General features: G+C 34.3%; 1 protein-coding gene across 1 annotated transcript; it reads right to left on the reverse strand.

Moving 5' to 3' along the window:
- Nucleotides 1–14,683: 14,683 nt before the first annotated feature.
- Nucleotides 14,684–17,239, reverse strand: LOC106106747. Its single transcript, XM_013287398.1, has 3 exons — nt 17,009–17,239; nt 15,607–15,778; nt 14,684–15,207 (listed from the first exon to the last, which is right to left on the reverse strand). Exons 1-3 carry the CDS (start codon nt 17,234–17,236, stop codon nt 14,960–14,962), a joined length of 648 nt encoding a protein of 215 aa, XP_013142852.1. The 5' UTR covers nt 17,237–17,239; the 3' UTR covers nt 14,684–14,959.
- Nucleotides 17,240–17,509: the final 270 nt, after the last annotated feature.

Consider the following 17,509-nt stretch of genomic DNA (forward strand, 5'->3'; position numbering starts at 1 on the left):
ATGGTGGAAAAGGTTAGGGACTAAAATTAGGCCTCCGGCACCACACTCATCAGACGAAACGCGGAATTGCTTCCACTTCACGCCTGTTTTCTGTGTGGTCGTGGTATTACACCGGGCGAGCCGGCCCTACAGTGCGAAGATGTTAAAGCGGGCTCTACCACTGTTAAAATACTAATTCATCATCATCATCATCATCTGAGGCACTACAGCCGCTGGTGGGCCTGAGTCTGGTCCAGTAAACTTCTCCATTTTTGTCTATTTTGGGCCTTTTATTTCCAACCCTTGACGCCGATGTTCTTAATACTAATTATCCAAAATTATTGAACGTACGGTCAATTTACTCTTATTTGTTTTGCTTCAAAGCCATTAGTAATTAGATTAATTGTAACAAAGAATTATTCAAACTATACTAACACACAAAAACATTAAGTTATTCTCAGACATCGCGAACACGATGGTTCTCTGACGCGACCGCATATTTTTATGACACCGACAGACAGACAAATTTATATTTATATAGATATAAATTTGTCCGTGTGTCGTTTCGGACGCGCCCGCTGCGGTCGCCAACCGCAGCGCGCTTTGTCAGCGCCGAAACAAACGTTGTGAGAAAACTGGTCCGTGATCACCGTAAAACTAAATTGTAACGAATTCTGATGTGGGCATGGGAACCGTCCACTTTATAAAGATCTAACTACTGTATAAGTACTTATGATATGCTAAGTGTTGGCGCACACCTTTGACTAAATTATCCGACAACAGTTGTGCGATTGTCGGTTGTTTCGTATCCAAGTCAACTGTCTAGTTGCACAGCTATAATCCGACCACACTAATGGTAGTTGCCACCCCCTCTCCATCACTCTATGAACCTAGACTATGTCATCGGTTAGCGACGCTCATGAGCGTTAATTTATTTATAGTTATATTTCTACTCATCATATTCATTTTGTGTTCTATTCAACGAAGTTTAGATTAAACGTTCCTACCACCACTAGGCCGTTGTAGCTCAAAGCTCAACATGACTTAAATTGTGACAAATCTCATAAAACAATAGGAACATACTTCTTAAATAAACAGTAAGTTAAACATTTCGATCACGTTGTCATTAAACTCAAAGTTGAGGAAAAGTGTTTTTGAGTACACTTCGAGTAGCAAACCAAAAAAGTGGTACGCATGAATTGGTACGCAGTGCTGCGTACTCTGCCGCGAAGGGTTTCACTTTCGATTGTTTTTGGTACAATTTAATACCAAACTCATTGTAGCATTGATTGTAAGTTTGTGTTGAATTTACGTTTTCTGTAAAATAGAATGTTAAACAAAAAAAAATACAATAAAGAACAGAAATGTTTCCCTATCTTTATTTCCTGTAGTTTCAATGTATTACTGTTGAAAACGTAAAGAGGAAATAATATAAAAACATGTCCTACTCTATTGAAACCCACTAACCACTATTTTTGTGTTTCGTATGAAATAAGGACAACTTTTTAAAAATATGTATTATGTTTGTGACATCTGCGTTGAAGGATACGTTACGTCACAGATGCGCCGGCGCCGGGATGATGTATTGTCAAATTCGAATTTAGAACATTCCGCTTTTTAACAAATTTTCAAATTCGGACTTTATAATTTTTTTTGAATTAATATGCATAAAATAGACCAGAGAATTTACTCTATCAAACTAAAATAAAATGTTACTATTGTTTTACAGTAATTTAAGTTTATTTTTATTTGTAGATGTATATTCTATTGTTTCGGTCGATCGGCCATAATGACATAATGGCGCGGTCGGTTCCCGCGCAATTACGCGGCACACGATCGATTATTGTGATCAATACGGGGGTTAGACGGCGGTTCGATGCCAATTTTACATCACTTTTTTTCATATAATTTTGTTATAGAATAATGCAGTGGAAACAATCGATATCTATATTTCCGACAGATGTTGCATAAATGTGAAATTCCCAATTTAGATATTTTTATCCCCTAATATCCGGGGATATTGATTTTCCTATACAGCTCTACTTTTCCATTTATACTTAAATTCTTCTTTGTGCTAATAGTAACGAATGTGAACGTATGAAAAAAACAATCGTTAATAGTTTTTAAATAGTTTTAACTTTTTATAATTAGCAGTAAAATTTTAACTGAAATTAATTTTAAAATTAGTTAAAAAGTTATTATTACAACCTGCTTAGAGCACAGCACTAGTGCGCGGCTCTATATTCAATCTTAGTTGAACTATGAGTTTATCGATGTTGTCAATCACATCACTAAAGTATCGATCGATCGGAGACTCGGCCGCCGACATGGATCGACAATTTTGTAAATTGTCCGCCGATTAGCGGCCGATTACGACTATTACCGACAGACGGACACCCGGGCCGGCCCGATTAAAATAATCGGCAACCGATAAAAACCGATAAAAATAGTACCAGTTCACCGCTGGTAGTCGTTTTTTGTGCACGCGCCTAAGGGTACGTCCGGCAACCTTCCTTGATGTAACACCGGTTAAAAATCAACTTTTGCACGAAAAACCGCAAACAAGTTACCATTAAACTATTAGGCAATTATAACAAAGTGTAACGTCTTTGTTATTGTGCGTGCCCAACACTTGCACAAGAAAGTACTGTTTTTCAGTCTGTTGATTCCATGTCTATGGTTTTTTGTTTTCTGTATCTGTTTTTAAGTATTTCTGCAACAGAATACTTACAGTTAGTTAGTATTTTACGATGACAAGAAATCTAATGTCTGTTACTAATAAAACCCTCTAAATATATGCAACGCCGATTACTTTATTATTCGTTCCTTTAAGTATCTTTCTTATTTTTTTTGACCAAAAAATTAACTTAAAGAACTATTGATAAGAAACAAAGCGTTTTCTATGCAATTTAAACAATACAATTGTGGTATTCCCAACAAATTGCGATCATCTGGCTTCTTAACCAGGCGTTATTGGGATTTCACGTTGTAGTTTTATAAATTGTTAATCTACAATTAGAAAGTTCCCGACATGTCGAGTGCTTAGTGAATGGCACGTGTTTTAAATATTGATTTTAGATACTGCTTTTGTTTTAAATTACTGTATCAGATGAATCGTGACTAGGTTATGAAAGAAGAAAGCTCTGTCATTAAAAACAAATAAAAAAATTAAAATAGTAATTAAAAAATTTGAAGTTCCAAACATAGGAAACATATTAGAAAGAACAATATTTAGATCTGGACTATGTAAATTATTATTTTATAATAATGGCTTTATTAATTGTATTGTATTTTTTTAATTGTCAAACCTATACAAATGAATGTAATTAATGTTCTAAATACAATATTATTTTGAGTTTTTTTTTTACAATCCTTATTTAAAGGTACGGTACTGACAGTATGTACATAGCCCACCAACTCGTCAAAGCCTATCCTAATTTAAATAGGGCTGTTTGAGCCCCGAGCGGTCACATCGGCCCGAGGTTGGCCAGACTGTCAGCGGATTTAAATCAATCTGATTTTTACTCTATTGACTAAAATAATTAAATAACACGTTACTGTTAATTAACTTTAAACAGACAATATTAAAAAAGGAACAATTTTCTTGGGAATTTTGTCAATAATAAAGTTTCGTTAACAAAAGCCGACAGTTATTATTGCTTAGGTATTATATTGTGGCAAAATTTTACGGACAATAGTGGTCAGCGTATGGCGTACTAATTGTAACTGCTCGAAGCAATGCATAGAACTGTTCGTTAGTTTAATTTGTTGTACTTTTAACGCTTATGAAATCGCTACAAGTCCGCACACGCTCTATCGCGAACTCATTTCAGGGTTGAGCGCGCACCCGCCGCCCCGTGCGGCTGCGGTAACTCGCTAGCTAACTTCACACATTGTATAGCCTCGTCGAAGACAACCCTATAACTTAATAACATATAGCGTAATAAATGACTGTCGTTTTGATCAATTATGGCGATGTAGTCGATAATCTACAGGTGATATTTCAGCGTAGAAGTTAAAACACTTTTCTAGGTAGTAGTTTTTTTTTAATCTTACTTGTTAAAGCTATTAAATAACAGTTAATTTTTTTTGTTTCTCATCAAGAATAGAATCACTTTGTAAGGGAAGTGGCTCCTTAAAAACAGGAATCCTAGTTAAGTCGTCAACGCAACACTGATTAATGTAATTATCCTTAGTATGCAATGAAGATATTCTTATTCTTATTCTCTAGTAGTAAAGGAATCAAATTTACTTTACTTACTCCTTCTTACTAAAATTACAAATGTGAAAATTTGGATGGAACGATGATGTTTGTTAGACTTTGTAGCCTAAACTGGTGAACGGATTTCGATTAAATTTAGCACAGATATGGAAAGTCTGTTAGAACAATAGGTTACACATAGGTTACTTACTTTTGTTTTTACAATTCCTCGCAGACGGAGCCGCGGGATAATGCTAGTATCTACATAAATCGTTTTAAATAAGCCTGACTATATAAATATACAATAAAATCGGAATGGGAATTGAGTAAATTGTTTAGAAAAATCAGTAACAAAAAACTCCTTTATCGGTAATGAAGATGAATTTGTAGAATGCGATATATTAAGAGATACGAATCTATGAAATAGCAGACATTAAAACATTAGCAATCGTCAGCTTAATTTCACACCAGGCCGTGATACTAGACGAATCGTGGATTTTTTCGTGTCATTTGTTAATACATTTTTTGCAAAAATGTACGTATTTCTGTGAAGACAAATGTTGCGGTCAGGGTGCGGCTGACCAATTTGTTTTATCCACCGCATGTGACATAAGTCCATCAACAACCGAGAAACAAAACACTACAGTAACCACAAACTTAATGGTGCTTTCGCTATTCATATGTTTTTACGTTGTTTTTTTAGGTTTATATTTAGAATGTGTGAGAACCATCTTAACGCAAACAATGTGTACCAATTAGACTTTCGGACATTTACTGAAAGGAACCTTGAACCTTTCGCTTTGTAAGGCGCAGCTCACAATCTGGTGAACGTCAATATTAAAAGAAATTTAGAGTTTACGCGTGGCCTGATCATTTAAGATGCTGTTGCATATTAAACGACGTTTCAGAAATCGTTTCAGTGCGGGCGTACAACTGTGACTAAACTGTCTCACAACTGTTGTTCGATTGTCGTTTGTTTTGCAGCCAATCAACTGTTTAGTTGCACAACTACAAACCGAGTAATGTGTGCACCGCCATATAAGCTTATAGGAAAGCAAAGCGAGACTGAACAGTTGTGCGATAGTTAAGTAAAGGTGTGAGCGCTCTAAGTAACATTGCAGTTTATAATTATGCCGGGTATTAGAACGATGATTTAACAACTACTCGTAGTAAAAATAACGATTGAAAGAGCAAATTTGATTGAACTCTTATCAATACTTAAAGGGTTAAAAGGTTATGGTTATTTAAACATGTAGTGATGTCGAGTGCTCTAAAATTTTGCAACAATTTGCCAGAATTCAAACGCGGCGGGTCGCCTGCGCCCTCTGCCGACACCCGCTGCGCTATTCTGTCGCGCATATGTCGTATGCAGAATGTTGTCGTTTAAGGTGAAATTGTATTCAATTTGTGTTTGTTATTATTATGAATATTTTATAAAATGGGTTTTGATGTACCTTTTTAACAGAATTCCCAAAATAAGGAGGTTGTATATTCGTCTGTTTTTTTTGAGCGAAAAATCATGTTTCTTGTTATGTGTTTTGGCCTTTCGGAAAGAAATAGAGTGCATATAAAACTGAATTCCCAAAATGAGGAGATTGTAAATTCGTCTGTTTTTTTAACAATGTTTCTTGTTATGTGTTTTTGGCCTTTCGGGAACAAATATAATTACGATTAATTATTATTACGATCAAGTAAACATGTTTGTCGATTAATAATTCAAAAACCTAGTTCCCAATTGTCTATGGATAACCGCAATTCATACCACCATATGATTAACCGTTTATAAAACAATGTTATTACCGAGCGAATAATCGATGTTTTGAAACAAAAAACTCGATCATGCCTGACCATGCAGGTTCTGTAGGGTCACCATGATAATAAAAATGTTAAAATTCAAAATCCTCCATTAATTATTATATGTTAAGAGCAAGAAAAATTGGTCAAAACCGTTAAAAATATTCTAATACTTAATTACTAAAAATGGACAATAAATACGTTAAAGCTGATTGTTAGGCTTATGTTTTCAATTTAGTCCTTCTAGTAGTCTATTTGTTAAGAACTAATATTAATATAGATAGATTTCTAATACTAAAGCTATATCTTTAGTTTAGTTTTTTTGGTCTAAAGTTAATACAAGTTTTTCATATTTAAAAAGTATGGTCACTGTATAATATAATAACATAATATGGGTAATTTAAACGATTATCATGGACCGGAAGTTGTTCGCAGGAAGCGTCTGTGGGCGTTGCATGTATTCCGATACGTCCGAAATTGCGGTCGAACCGCATTTTTTTAATTCATAGAAATAATAGATTTACACCTTACGATGTTTATCTTTTAATGGCAATCGTAATCGAAAGAAATGAATTTATTTCTCCCTTAAGATGGATAAAAAAATGTGTTTATGTATGTTTCTTTTTGTTTGTCAACGCATCTTGAGTAAGAACTTAACCGAAACTTGAAGACAATTAATGATTTTTAGTCCCGACTATTTTTTCACATAACAAAACATTCCGCAAAATTTGCAATGCGGTAAATTGCCTTTCTAATTATGTCAAAACTAACTTTCGCCCGCGTCTCCGTCCCCGTGGAATTAAAAAAAAACAATAGCCTATGTGTTCTTCCAAAGTATCATCTACGTCTATATAAGATTTCATCGAGATCCGTTCAGCCGTTTAAGCTACAAACTCTAACAAACATCCATCCATCTAAACTTTCGCATTTATAATATTAGCAAGATTAAAAGAGATTCTCTGTTTAAATTGTAAAGAATCTTAATTTTTCAACAATAAGTTTTATTCGTTATATTCAGGACCGCCTATTTCCAAAACTACTAAGTTTGGCGTAGTTAAGACATTTGATAACACTTAATTAGTCCGTACAACATTGTATTTAAAATATCATGTCTTTTACACATAAATTATTTACACTATTATAAGCCGGCACGCGAATCACACTTCAATTATGAAAGATAATTACACATTTTTTCGTCAACAATGTAATTTGTACACACTTGTACACTTGTGAAGATAATGTACACGTGACGCCGGAACGAATCGGACGAGTTTTACGCTAAGTTGAGCGAAAAGTGCTATGCGATGATTTTATCGCTTTATTTTATGACTACAAAAAAAGTTAAGTTTATGTAAATCTCTTGACCTTCAATGAAATGGAAGTTAAGGTAGAAATTGTAATAATGAATAGGGAAAGATTAAATTGACTTAGTATTTATAATGCTTGCTTTAGATTATAAAATATTATTGGTTGGAAATTAGGAAAAACCTATAAAAGAATTATTATTCAATTCAAATTCATTTAGTACTTAATGTTTCTGTCCAGATATTATGTAGAATTCAAATACGTAATAAACAATCATAGCCAATTCAGATAGAACAATCTGGAAATCTCTATCAGGGTAACCACCATCTAGACGCGGAATGGGATGCGAACAATCTGCCCTCGCCGTAACCAATTTTATCCAATTTTTAATCGAGCTACCGCATCGGGCGCGGCCAATATCTCAAATTATAGTGCTGGCTGATTGCATCAGCGAGCCGACGTGACCGACGTGCGTCCATCTAGCCACCGACAAGCTATATCATATAACTAATGCTTAATAATGCACAAGAGGTTAAAAGTACAACAGAAGACCATACATCCGTAAATGAAATTAAGATTTACAAGAATGAAGCGGACAAATTAAGCTTGCCAACCAAAAACTCTACAATTAACATCGAAAAGTAGACACATAAAGCACCAAGGATTTTACCCCACAAATATCCTAAAAAGTAAACGAACACGTGCTAGTCCGTACAATTTAACAAGCGATTGAACTTATCGTGTGTCTCTAATGTAATATACATTGGACACGGCACCAGCGGATGGCCGTTACTATTGTTGTTTTTAATATTTTTATATTATCATATATTAAGATGTCAAGTCTTGGTGCAGTGCTGTTTTATAGTTACTTATACATCTGTGTATCTGATATTAATGGCACTCATGGTGTTTTGTTAATGACAATTTAAGACTCTGAATTTACTTGGTTTTGCCTGCGATTCTGTCCGCGTGGAATAAAAAAATGAGTAGCCTTTGTGTTCTTCCAGACTATCCTGTACGTCTATGCAAAATTTCATCGAGTTCCGTTCAGCCGAGGCTACAAACTCGAACAAACATCCATCTTTCGTATTTATAATATTAGTAACATAGAAATTACCTCAACGCCTTACAAAAGCCTTTTTATTATGTTAATTCCAAAGATTGTTGCTAGAAATTTGATAAAACAATTAAGAAATTTTATACAACTATGTAGATTTTATAATTCGATTTCAGAATGAATACGTGTAAGTAGTTATTACAGAATCAAAACAAAAACGAAACGACGTACAGTTAACAAAAAATGACATTCTCAGGTCACGAGATTCGCACAACCTCCAACCTCACGAATCGAAAACAAAAAGGATTCGAGGTAAAAGGACGGGCATGATATGGGATGACAAGAACGCTGACCCATTCGCCAAATAACAATTTTATCCGTTACGGAGTCTGCGATGCCATTTACAACACGCGAGTAAAAAATTTAAAATCCTTCTCGCCGCAGCAGAACTAAGGTGCAATTAAAAAAAATGTATAAACTATTTTAAAAATTCTGGTGACATACTAATCAAAAATTTATTTTTTGCAGAGGTTGTATGTTTTTAAACTAGCAATTTTTGTATCGTTTAAAAGGCGTTAAAAATGTACGCCTGGCTTTATTACATGTCATATGGCGGAAATAAATTTGCTAGCAAAATAGGATAGTAATTGGCATGCCAGTTACTGGCGCAATGAATATCTAAATGCCAACAAAATGTTCCCGAAATCGTACGAGATGAAACTTACGTTTCAACTTACAATATCTTAGCATTCACAATATCAATTATCTTGCTAGCAGAATGCGTTAACAGATGCCTGTGGCTGGTACGTGCCAGTAGCTGGCTTGGCTACTGTATTACTTGGCAAGTGCGTTGCAAGCCATACGGTCATATTTGATCACTCGAGTTGGAGTATTCTCGTGGGTTCTAAATGGCATTTTCTTTCACCAAATACATAAGCGTAACTTTCTAATTCAAAGTTTTAATTTTTGAATCTAAGTTAACACTCATTTACATAAGCTTTGTTTGTCTTGTGTAAACCATATTGTACAATATTTTACTAACATTTTTAATTTTGTTAAGTAACTTTTTTTCTCATTAAACCGTTAGAAGTAAAAATATTATATAATTATATCTTTTATAATCTGTATATTTATACGGGAACTCATGTCTACGTCACGCGCTGGGATTGCTTATACGTCATTTTGAACAAACCAACGAGGTTGACCCCAATATTATAATTATAAATGAAAAATAATTCAAGTAATATTCCTAGTCTTATACATTCGTTTAAAGATTACGATATTTGTTTAATAAAAAAAATCATCTCAATCAATCAATAAATTTCATCAACAACATAAAAAATCTAACTTATCCAATTTAACCAATTACACAATATAAAGTTTGTCAAGTTGGAACAAACCAAAACAACCGACTTAGTAAGTGAACCCTCGGAGTCATTAAGTAGTACCGGACGATCGCACAAAGTTATAGCTTGTTGCTCCAAGTTACACGCTACGGCGAACTTCATTAATTCATTCGCTTACATTGATTTCCGTAACAAATAAAAAAAAAACAGTTTAAGTGTTTTTCTGAAGAAAGCCTTACATTCATATAATTTTTAACTAATGCAAATATACATAAATACATAAAAAAGGCATTGACAAAGATGAAAAATAAATGAAAAGAGATGCATTAGTAAAAACAAACTGAATTGCATATCTTTATTATTGTCTTAGAACAATTAAAAGGCAGTTAATAATAAACAATCGAATTGTACGTAATTAATAAAAAAAAAAGTCATATGTTAATAATAAAATCGCTATCGCTTATAAATTACATCTCGTCAGTCAACCATAACGCGTCTAGCGTTGCGTAGGTTGCGTGAAATGTAAATTTTTGCTATTCATTGCGGTCGGCGACTGTTTTTTTGACACTCGCGCCTTTCAACTGGGGTCTGGCCCTTTGGCAAGGGTCGCTTGTACTGGTGTGCACAAAAGTATTAATTTTGATTTAAAAAGTTACCAATAATATAACTTTAAATAGGAAATGTGCCTTTAAAGGATTGAAAAATATCACAACCAAAAACACATTTAAAATTAGTTAATCTCTAACTACTAATTCTAATACGTTTTGAATACTTAAATATAAATGAGAAATAACGCTATAAGAGTTTTCAAGTATATTTAATACTTAGGAATAGGAACTACTTTTTACTACATAACGTCGAGATAAAATTGTATCATAACCACTTGTGTGCTTGAATGTACATCATCAGATGTGCAAGCAGTGCACACCTCGCGCATTCCGCACGAGCTTCGACAAATTGCTTGGAGGCTGAGGGGGTGAGGGGTGAGGGGTGCGACGCCGCCGGGAACCAACACCGACCCTCTATTGTACTTGCAAAAAAAGTTCAAATTTTTAAGGAAATAGAAATTTTTTGCGTAAAGTTAAACATTTCATCATATGTATTGTTTTTAAGTAAGATAGAAGAGGAATAGGCCGGTGCTTGACTGCTGGTGGAACTTTGTTATGAATTCTTACATATTGTTAGTAAATGGTATTATCAACTTGGCCTTATCATACGGAGGGTCGGCACAGTATGTGCTGCTCTTCCATACATCTCTATCAGCAGTCATATCTGCATCCACTCCCTCCTTAAACACAATGCAAATGACTTAGTAAATGGAATCCAAGGGACTAAAATTATAGTAACATGTTGTGCAATAGGGTATTGATTATTCTAAATTTTTTTTATCTACAAGATATAAATTTATGAGGTTTTCAAATTAATGTAGAATTTAAATAAACCTCTATAAGAATGAAATCGATCAATTGCAGCTACGCCCTAACTCGTCTGTAATTAAAAACGATTTTACCAAGGAACATTTCGAATCAGCATAACAACCATAGATTCCCATAGCAATTGCCACGCGACAACTTTAGATACGCCTATGGTTGCCCGTGCTTATCAAAAAATTATACCGCATCGATCGAAACCTATTAACAAAGTAATATGAAATTTATCCCACTGCTTTAAAGTTCAAATTACAGATAGACATACGTTGTACACGCTAAACAAGGAGTGCTGGAGAAATAGGCATAAAATAGATAAATAAGATTGTAGGTGTGTAGAATTGTACACAAATAATATTTGTGGGGCGGGCCGCCGCGTGGCCGCAGTTAGGAAAACTTTCCCGTGACTATTGCAATTTGTTAACCATATAATCACATTATAAGTAATTCTCATATAAGTAAAGGGTCAACCCATCACGCAGCTTAGCACAATCAAATTAATAAAACATTTTTTTTCGTTATAGAGTTTGTTGACTGTCAAAATTAGTAATTTAAATGAGCACCGGTGCATGAAGAAGACAGTCAAATAAGGCCGAAAAATTTTAAACCTAGATCTTCCAGAGTAAGCCAGAGGTAAGCTCAGAAAAAACTATAACTCTCTTCTTTTTCTATATTCATGCTTCTGGTGATTTTATCAATGTAGAACTTAATTAATGTACCAGTATTGGACACTAAGCAACTGTTACTCAGGTCGAAAAACTCCCAGACGCCTAGCCCTATCCCTCGCTTCACAAAATCATTATTAAATAGGAAAACTACAAAAAACCTCACGAAATTAGTTCCCGATGACAGTTCAAAAATATATGTAAACTATTACTGTGGCCGCCGGCTTTGCTTGCCACTATTTTAATCTTTTGATGCTTTAGTATTGAAATCACTGACGTATTTATTACCACAAGTACTTATTTTTTCATAATTAATAACTTATTTGCGAAAGACTTTTCTACTGCGATGTCTCTCGTAGATTGTAATTTGTTTCTTATTGAATTTTGGAAATCATTATTAATGTTTAGTTTAGTTTAGTATAGACATAGATATATGTAAATTTGAGTACACATTCTTAATATAATTTGCAGTACATTAAACTTTCAACATTCGGACAAACAGACAAACCATTTTATACGTAAACATAGTTTTATAGGTAAATCACAAAAAAACCTTGTCCGTAGCGCCATGTCGGACGCGCGGGGCCTTTACACACAGCGGGGCCTCTCGACTTTCGGTACTAAATTTTTTCGTGTGGCATATTTATTTATTTCGGCCTCGACCCGAGATTATTTTCTACTAGATTTTTATGATAATCGCGGTTGTATAACGGCTAATGAATTAGGTGTAGTCCACGTTAATGTGACAATGCGATGCCGCTCAAAACTAGTGATCGGCGACAAATTTTTTCTTTAAACATTTTTTATACTTTTGTCTCACGATAAGCATCTTGTTTCGCACCTCAATATCGGTTAGGAATTTTACGATGACTTTATTAACAATTTGTGTAGTTAATCTACTTTTGTTATCTTTGACATCAAAAGCATATACGAGCTAGTGATCTAGAGAGTATGCAGCGATTGCCAGTCGCTAATAATTTCGAATTCATAATAATTTACTACTAAAGATACAAACAATAATAACAAATTTAGATATTCACTATTCGCTTTTAAAAGTCTCTCCTTTATTTACTATCCTATATACAGTAAGTAATGTTGCTTGTAGAGTCAAGCACTAGGGAAATATAACAGCCTGGAGAAGCAGTCCTATGTAAAAAGCAATGGTGGCGTCGTTGCTAACGAATACTGTTTGATGCATTGTTTGGAGGTCAAGTGACGTCTCGTGTCAATTAATCATCCACGGCCGTCAGCGGAGGCTGAAGATGAATGGCATGCCCCGAGCCTCTACTCAAGATCAGGCCCCGGGATTAGATCTCTTTTGTTGTTCAAATCAGGTGTTAATTTACTCTTTATTAATTTTCCAATATGTAGACTGATTTCGCGGCAGTAGCGATGCTCTTTTGTTAGCTTTTGAGGAAACAAATGCATGGCAGTGATTAATTTTGCTTGAATGAACGAGACAAAACTTCGATGTCTTGCGAACTTACTTTTTTATTAGGCACCTGAACCAGTAGAGGCCTATCCTATCCCTAGTATAAATGTCACTTAGAATTCTTTACAAGACATTAAACAATATTATGTCTGAATTACTTTAACCTTACCTTTTTATGACATTTACCATTACGTCGACAAGATAAAGTCTCCACAATAACAGAGAGTCATACAAATGAAGAAATATGGTTAAACGAACACTAATTACCTATACAAATACATGAAATTTATTCACAAACACACTTTCACTCCGTAAAACGATGTTGACCCTACTATGAAACTAAACACCGCTGATTTTAATAAAACATACAAATCTTTAACTAAATAAGCTTGCAAACAGGTGATTATCTAAAAACGTGCTCTCTAAACAAAACTTAAATAAGACATAACCTTTTTTTAACTCGATTGGAGAAAGTTTTTTCACCATTAAAATATTTCCTACAATAATACTTGAAGTAAAACTCGAGAAACTTTAATAAATAATATTTTATCTTTTTTTTTATTTCAACAACAAGGTACATTAACACGTAGTAGTGGTAACTTGGATATAATAAAGTCCGCAATCACAAAAAAAAATAAGCCATAAATTATAAAATTTATGCTCCGGTCTGACGGCGCGACGTAAGGCAACGCAAGGCAACGAAACATACGTAAGCTTATAATGGGTGCCTGTCTCTTTGCGTTGCCGCTTCCTAGCCATTAAAAACAGGCTGGATAGTAAACGTCACTGTAAACTAAACTAAATATTCACATTTCGAATGCCTAATCGTTTTCCGAAGGCTTCGACTTGTTTTATGTTTTCTGAACGATTCGCGTCTTGTTTTACCAACTTATTCAGCATTAACATAGTCAGTGATAAGTTATTTTTCGCGTGTAATCACGAGTATTAATCGTCACTTTAACTTTTATTTAGTAACATCACCTAAGATAATGTTTATTAAAAAACCGTTTACCTAAGTCCCAGTTTGTTTACGATAAATTGTAACGCACATTTCTGTTTTGACACCAACATCACGCGTTTACGTTTTTTAAACGGTTTCTAATTATTAAATTTTATAGGTACTTTGATCTACATTTAGGTAATATAATTCCTTAGCAGTCTGTCAATAAGGCATTCCCATTTATAGCAGTTAGTACTAATTCTACTAGTTATTAATTTGGATTTTCAAAGCTCTTATCGCGACGAGTAATTGTTAAGCTATTCCCTTAGCGTCAGTAACAATACCATCAAATATTAACACGGCTAATAGAAGCCCATTTGAGCAAATTAACTGAATAAACTTGAAACGAGGAAAACGTTTATGTTATTATAATTTTATATTTCTCTTTTAACTGAATAAAATACAAGTAAATAAAAGACAATCATGAAATGTTTACATTTAATTATTTTATTAACTTAAACTAATTTTTGGTACAGAACATAGAGCCTTAATTAGTAGAAAAAGGTGGGAAGGAAACAGGACTAGATTTGGGCCTTAGGGTATAGTGAATTTGGTAATATTTATAACAATTTTTGATCAAACACAGCAATTAAATTCCTTATCATCGTTCTTTAGGGTGAAAAAACATCGTACATAAATTGAAATATGTTTGTAGACATTCCGCAATAGGCCAATGTGGTTTAATCAGATCTTGTAATACCTTTGGACTTGAGGCCATCGGTAACTAACTAAAGGAACTTAAAAATATTTTCATTAAATATATTGCTTAATAATAAATGGATCTTCATTGTCTCTGGCTACCGAACAAGCTGGATGTCCCTCACCTAGATTGAGATCCATTGCAGCTGCGGTGATTTCTGCCAAGGTTACAGCTACGTTACTCCTTGCTGACAGGGAGGCGACACCTAGCTGACAGTCCATCACCACCAGATACCTTCCACCCTCGACCAGTTTCATGTGGAACTTGATCAAAGATACGGATTTCCTTAGTGGAGGTATATCTGTAACAATCAGTATGTTTGTGTAATGCATCTGAGTTGCACTACTGCTTCAAACTAGTCCTCAACTGAAGTTCACCGCTGTTAGAGCGCTTGACCTTTGACCAAACTATCGCACAACCATTAAGTCTCGTTTTGAATTCTATGAGCTTATATGGAGGTGCGCACACTACTCGGTTTTTAGTTATACAAGAAGCTGCGAAACAATCGACAATCGAACAACGGTAGTTTTGTCAAATGAAGAGAAAGAAACTAGAATATATGAAAGAACTCAAAATTTATTTTGCCTCTCAATACCGAATGCTAGCATATTGTAAAAAAAATATATTATTATTTAACAACCATGGATAACGATATACGACTATTCACATTAAAGAACAACACAAATACAGCTGTACTAACTTCCATCTCGAATGATGTTGGGCACGCCTGTGAAGCCGCCAGCTGGCCCCTGTTCCGTGAACAGCATCACCTCTCGCCTAGAGCTGCCGATATTTAATAGTAAAGCCGCCGCATCCCAGTTGGGCTGCATCTCTAAATACTCGTTCATGTCTGACCATACTCGGTGGACTATCTGTAAAATACAGGAATCTATCACGCTTTTGGCTTGGTTAGTTTTTGTCTAATCTCTGCTTGGATCCAAAACCGCCGAATTCTATATATATTGGTGGATTTCCATTACTCCTATCGATATTCTTTGTTAACACTTTCCGAACATAACCTAACTTCTTAAACCTTTCGAGACAATGCGTCTATTCAAAAATACATTTACATGTCTCAACCTTAGTTTAACATAGTGTTAGTCATAGCGCTAGTATTAAACTAAACATGATTTAAGTTGTTTTAAAAATGTAATTGTCTGTGTTTTATGCCTTTTTTCACGTTTGCCTTTATAATCTATCTATACTTCTATACTATTATAATAAAGCGTAAATACGCACTTCATTGTTGCCTAAGATGTTAGCAATTACAGCATATTTTTAAATAGTTCCTTTTTTAATAAAAAGCCCTACACTTACGTCAATGCTATATATTTTCACGCAATTAAACTTAGGGGGTAGATATTTTGGATAAAAACCCTAATGTGGGAAAGAGACCATAAGTTGCTGCCAACATTAAGGAAGCAAGATTGCCATAGTAAGATAAGCGGTATTTTGACATTTGCAATTAAAAATTTGACAAATGCAATCAATAAAATAAAGTTTTTATAATTTTATGCGGTTGAAGCCGCACGGGAACGGCTAGTACTAATATAAAGCGGAAAGAAATGTATTATTGTATTTACTGAAAAAACTCAAAAACTACTCGGTCGATTTCAAAAATTCTTTCACCATTAAAAAGCTACGTTAACAGTAACATAGGCTATATTAATTATTTAATTTCACGCGGACGAAGTCGCGAGCAACAGCTAGTAAGATAAAGAGCATTTAAACAAAAGATTGTTTAAATCAGTTTAACATTGAACACTCTTTTCTGGAATACTTATTAAAATAATTTTCATTGTTGTGTCCAATCGTAATTCAATGCTTACAGAATGATGGTGTCATATTTGCCAAGGTTATGTACACTAACTAAAATGACCAGGCTTTACATGACATCTGACACATTTTTTGTAGAGTGAGTGGCTGTTTTTTTTGTATATTCCTTATTCAGTTAAGAGATAAGAAAGAATATCATTTTTTTCTTATTTGGACACTTCAATTTAATTGTAAATTACGTACTAATTAAAGGCGAGTTAAATCTTATAATAATTTGTGAAACCTTTCGCGTAAAGGAACGTTTTCATAGGCAATAATGTACTTACCTCTTTGGTTGCATTCTTGAAGCTTATATCGACGCATTTTGGTCCAATCTGCATATTCCAAGAGTAATAGATACGCCATTGCGTCATCACCAACTCCGATTCGAAGAATGGAGTCCTAGCGAACATTTTACACATATCCGTATTTCTTTCCATATGTCTATATTCTACATCTCTACTTATTGCCATTTTAAAAACACTTAATATTAATATAACGTGTACAAATGCCATGATTAAAATGACACTCCTGTCTGAAAGCCTGTCTTATAAAGATGTGACATAAATACCAACTTGTGTACGTACGTAACGTGTTATGTACCATTGTTTTGACTCCGCACAATACTGCAACGGATGACCAATGTCCGTTTGTTATTTATGTGTACTAAATATAAGCTTGTTTAATAAAAACAGCCTGTAAACATTTGATTATTCATGCCATGAAATAATACCGGTAACTGTAGTACGTATCGTAGATTCGTAGTGTTGTCATTATTTTAATTCTCA

This window comes from Papilio polytes, unplaced genomic scaffold, assembly GCF_000836215.1.
Source record: "Papilio polytes unplaced genomic scaffold, Ppol_1.0 DF824269.1, whole genome shotgun sequence".
Lineage (NCBI taxonomy): Eukaryota > Metazoa > Arthropoda > Insecta > Lepidoptera > Papilionidae > Papilio > Papilio polytes.

Bases quoted from the DNA above. Each gene is read 5' to 3' on its own strand.
- LOC106106747 (XM_013287398.1), bottom strand. From the start codon at position 17,236: ATGGCATTTGTACACGTTATATTAATATTAAGTGTTTTTAAAATGGCA. The intron at 15,779-17,008 runs GTAAGTACATTA...TGTATTTTACAG, and splicing joins TCAAGAATGCAACCAAAGAG to ATAGTCCACCGAGTATGGTC. The intron at 15,208-15,606 runs GTTAGTACAGCT...TGATTGTTACAG, and splicing joins CAACATCATTCGAGATGGAA to ATATACCTCCACTAAGGAAA.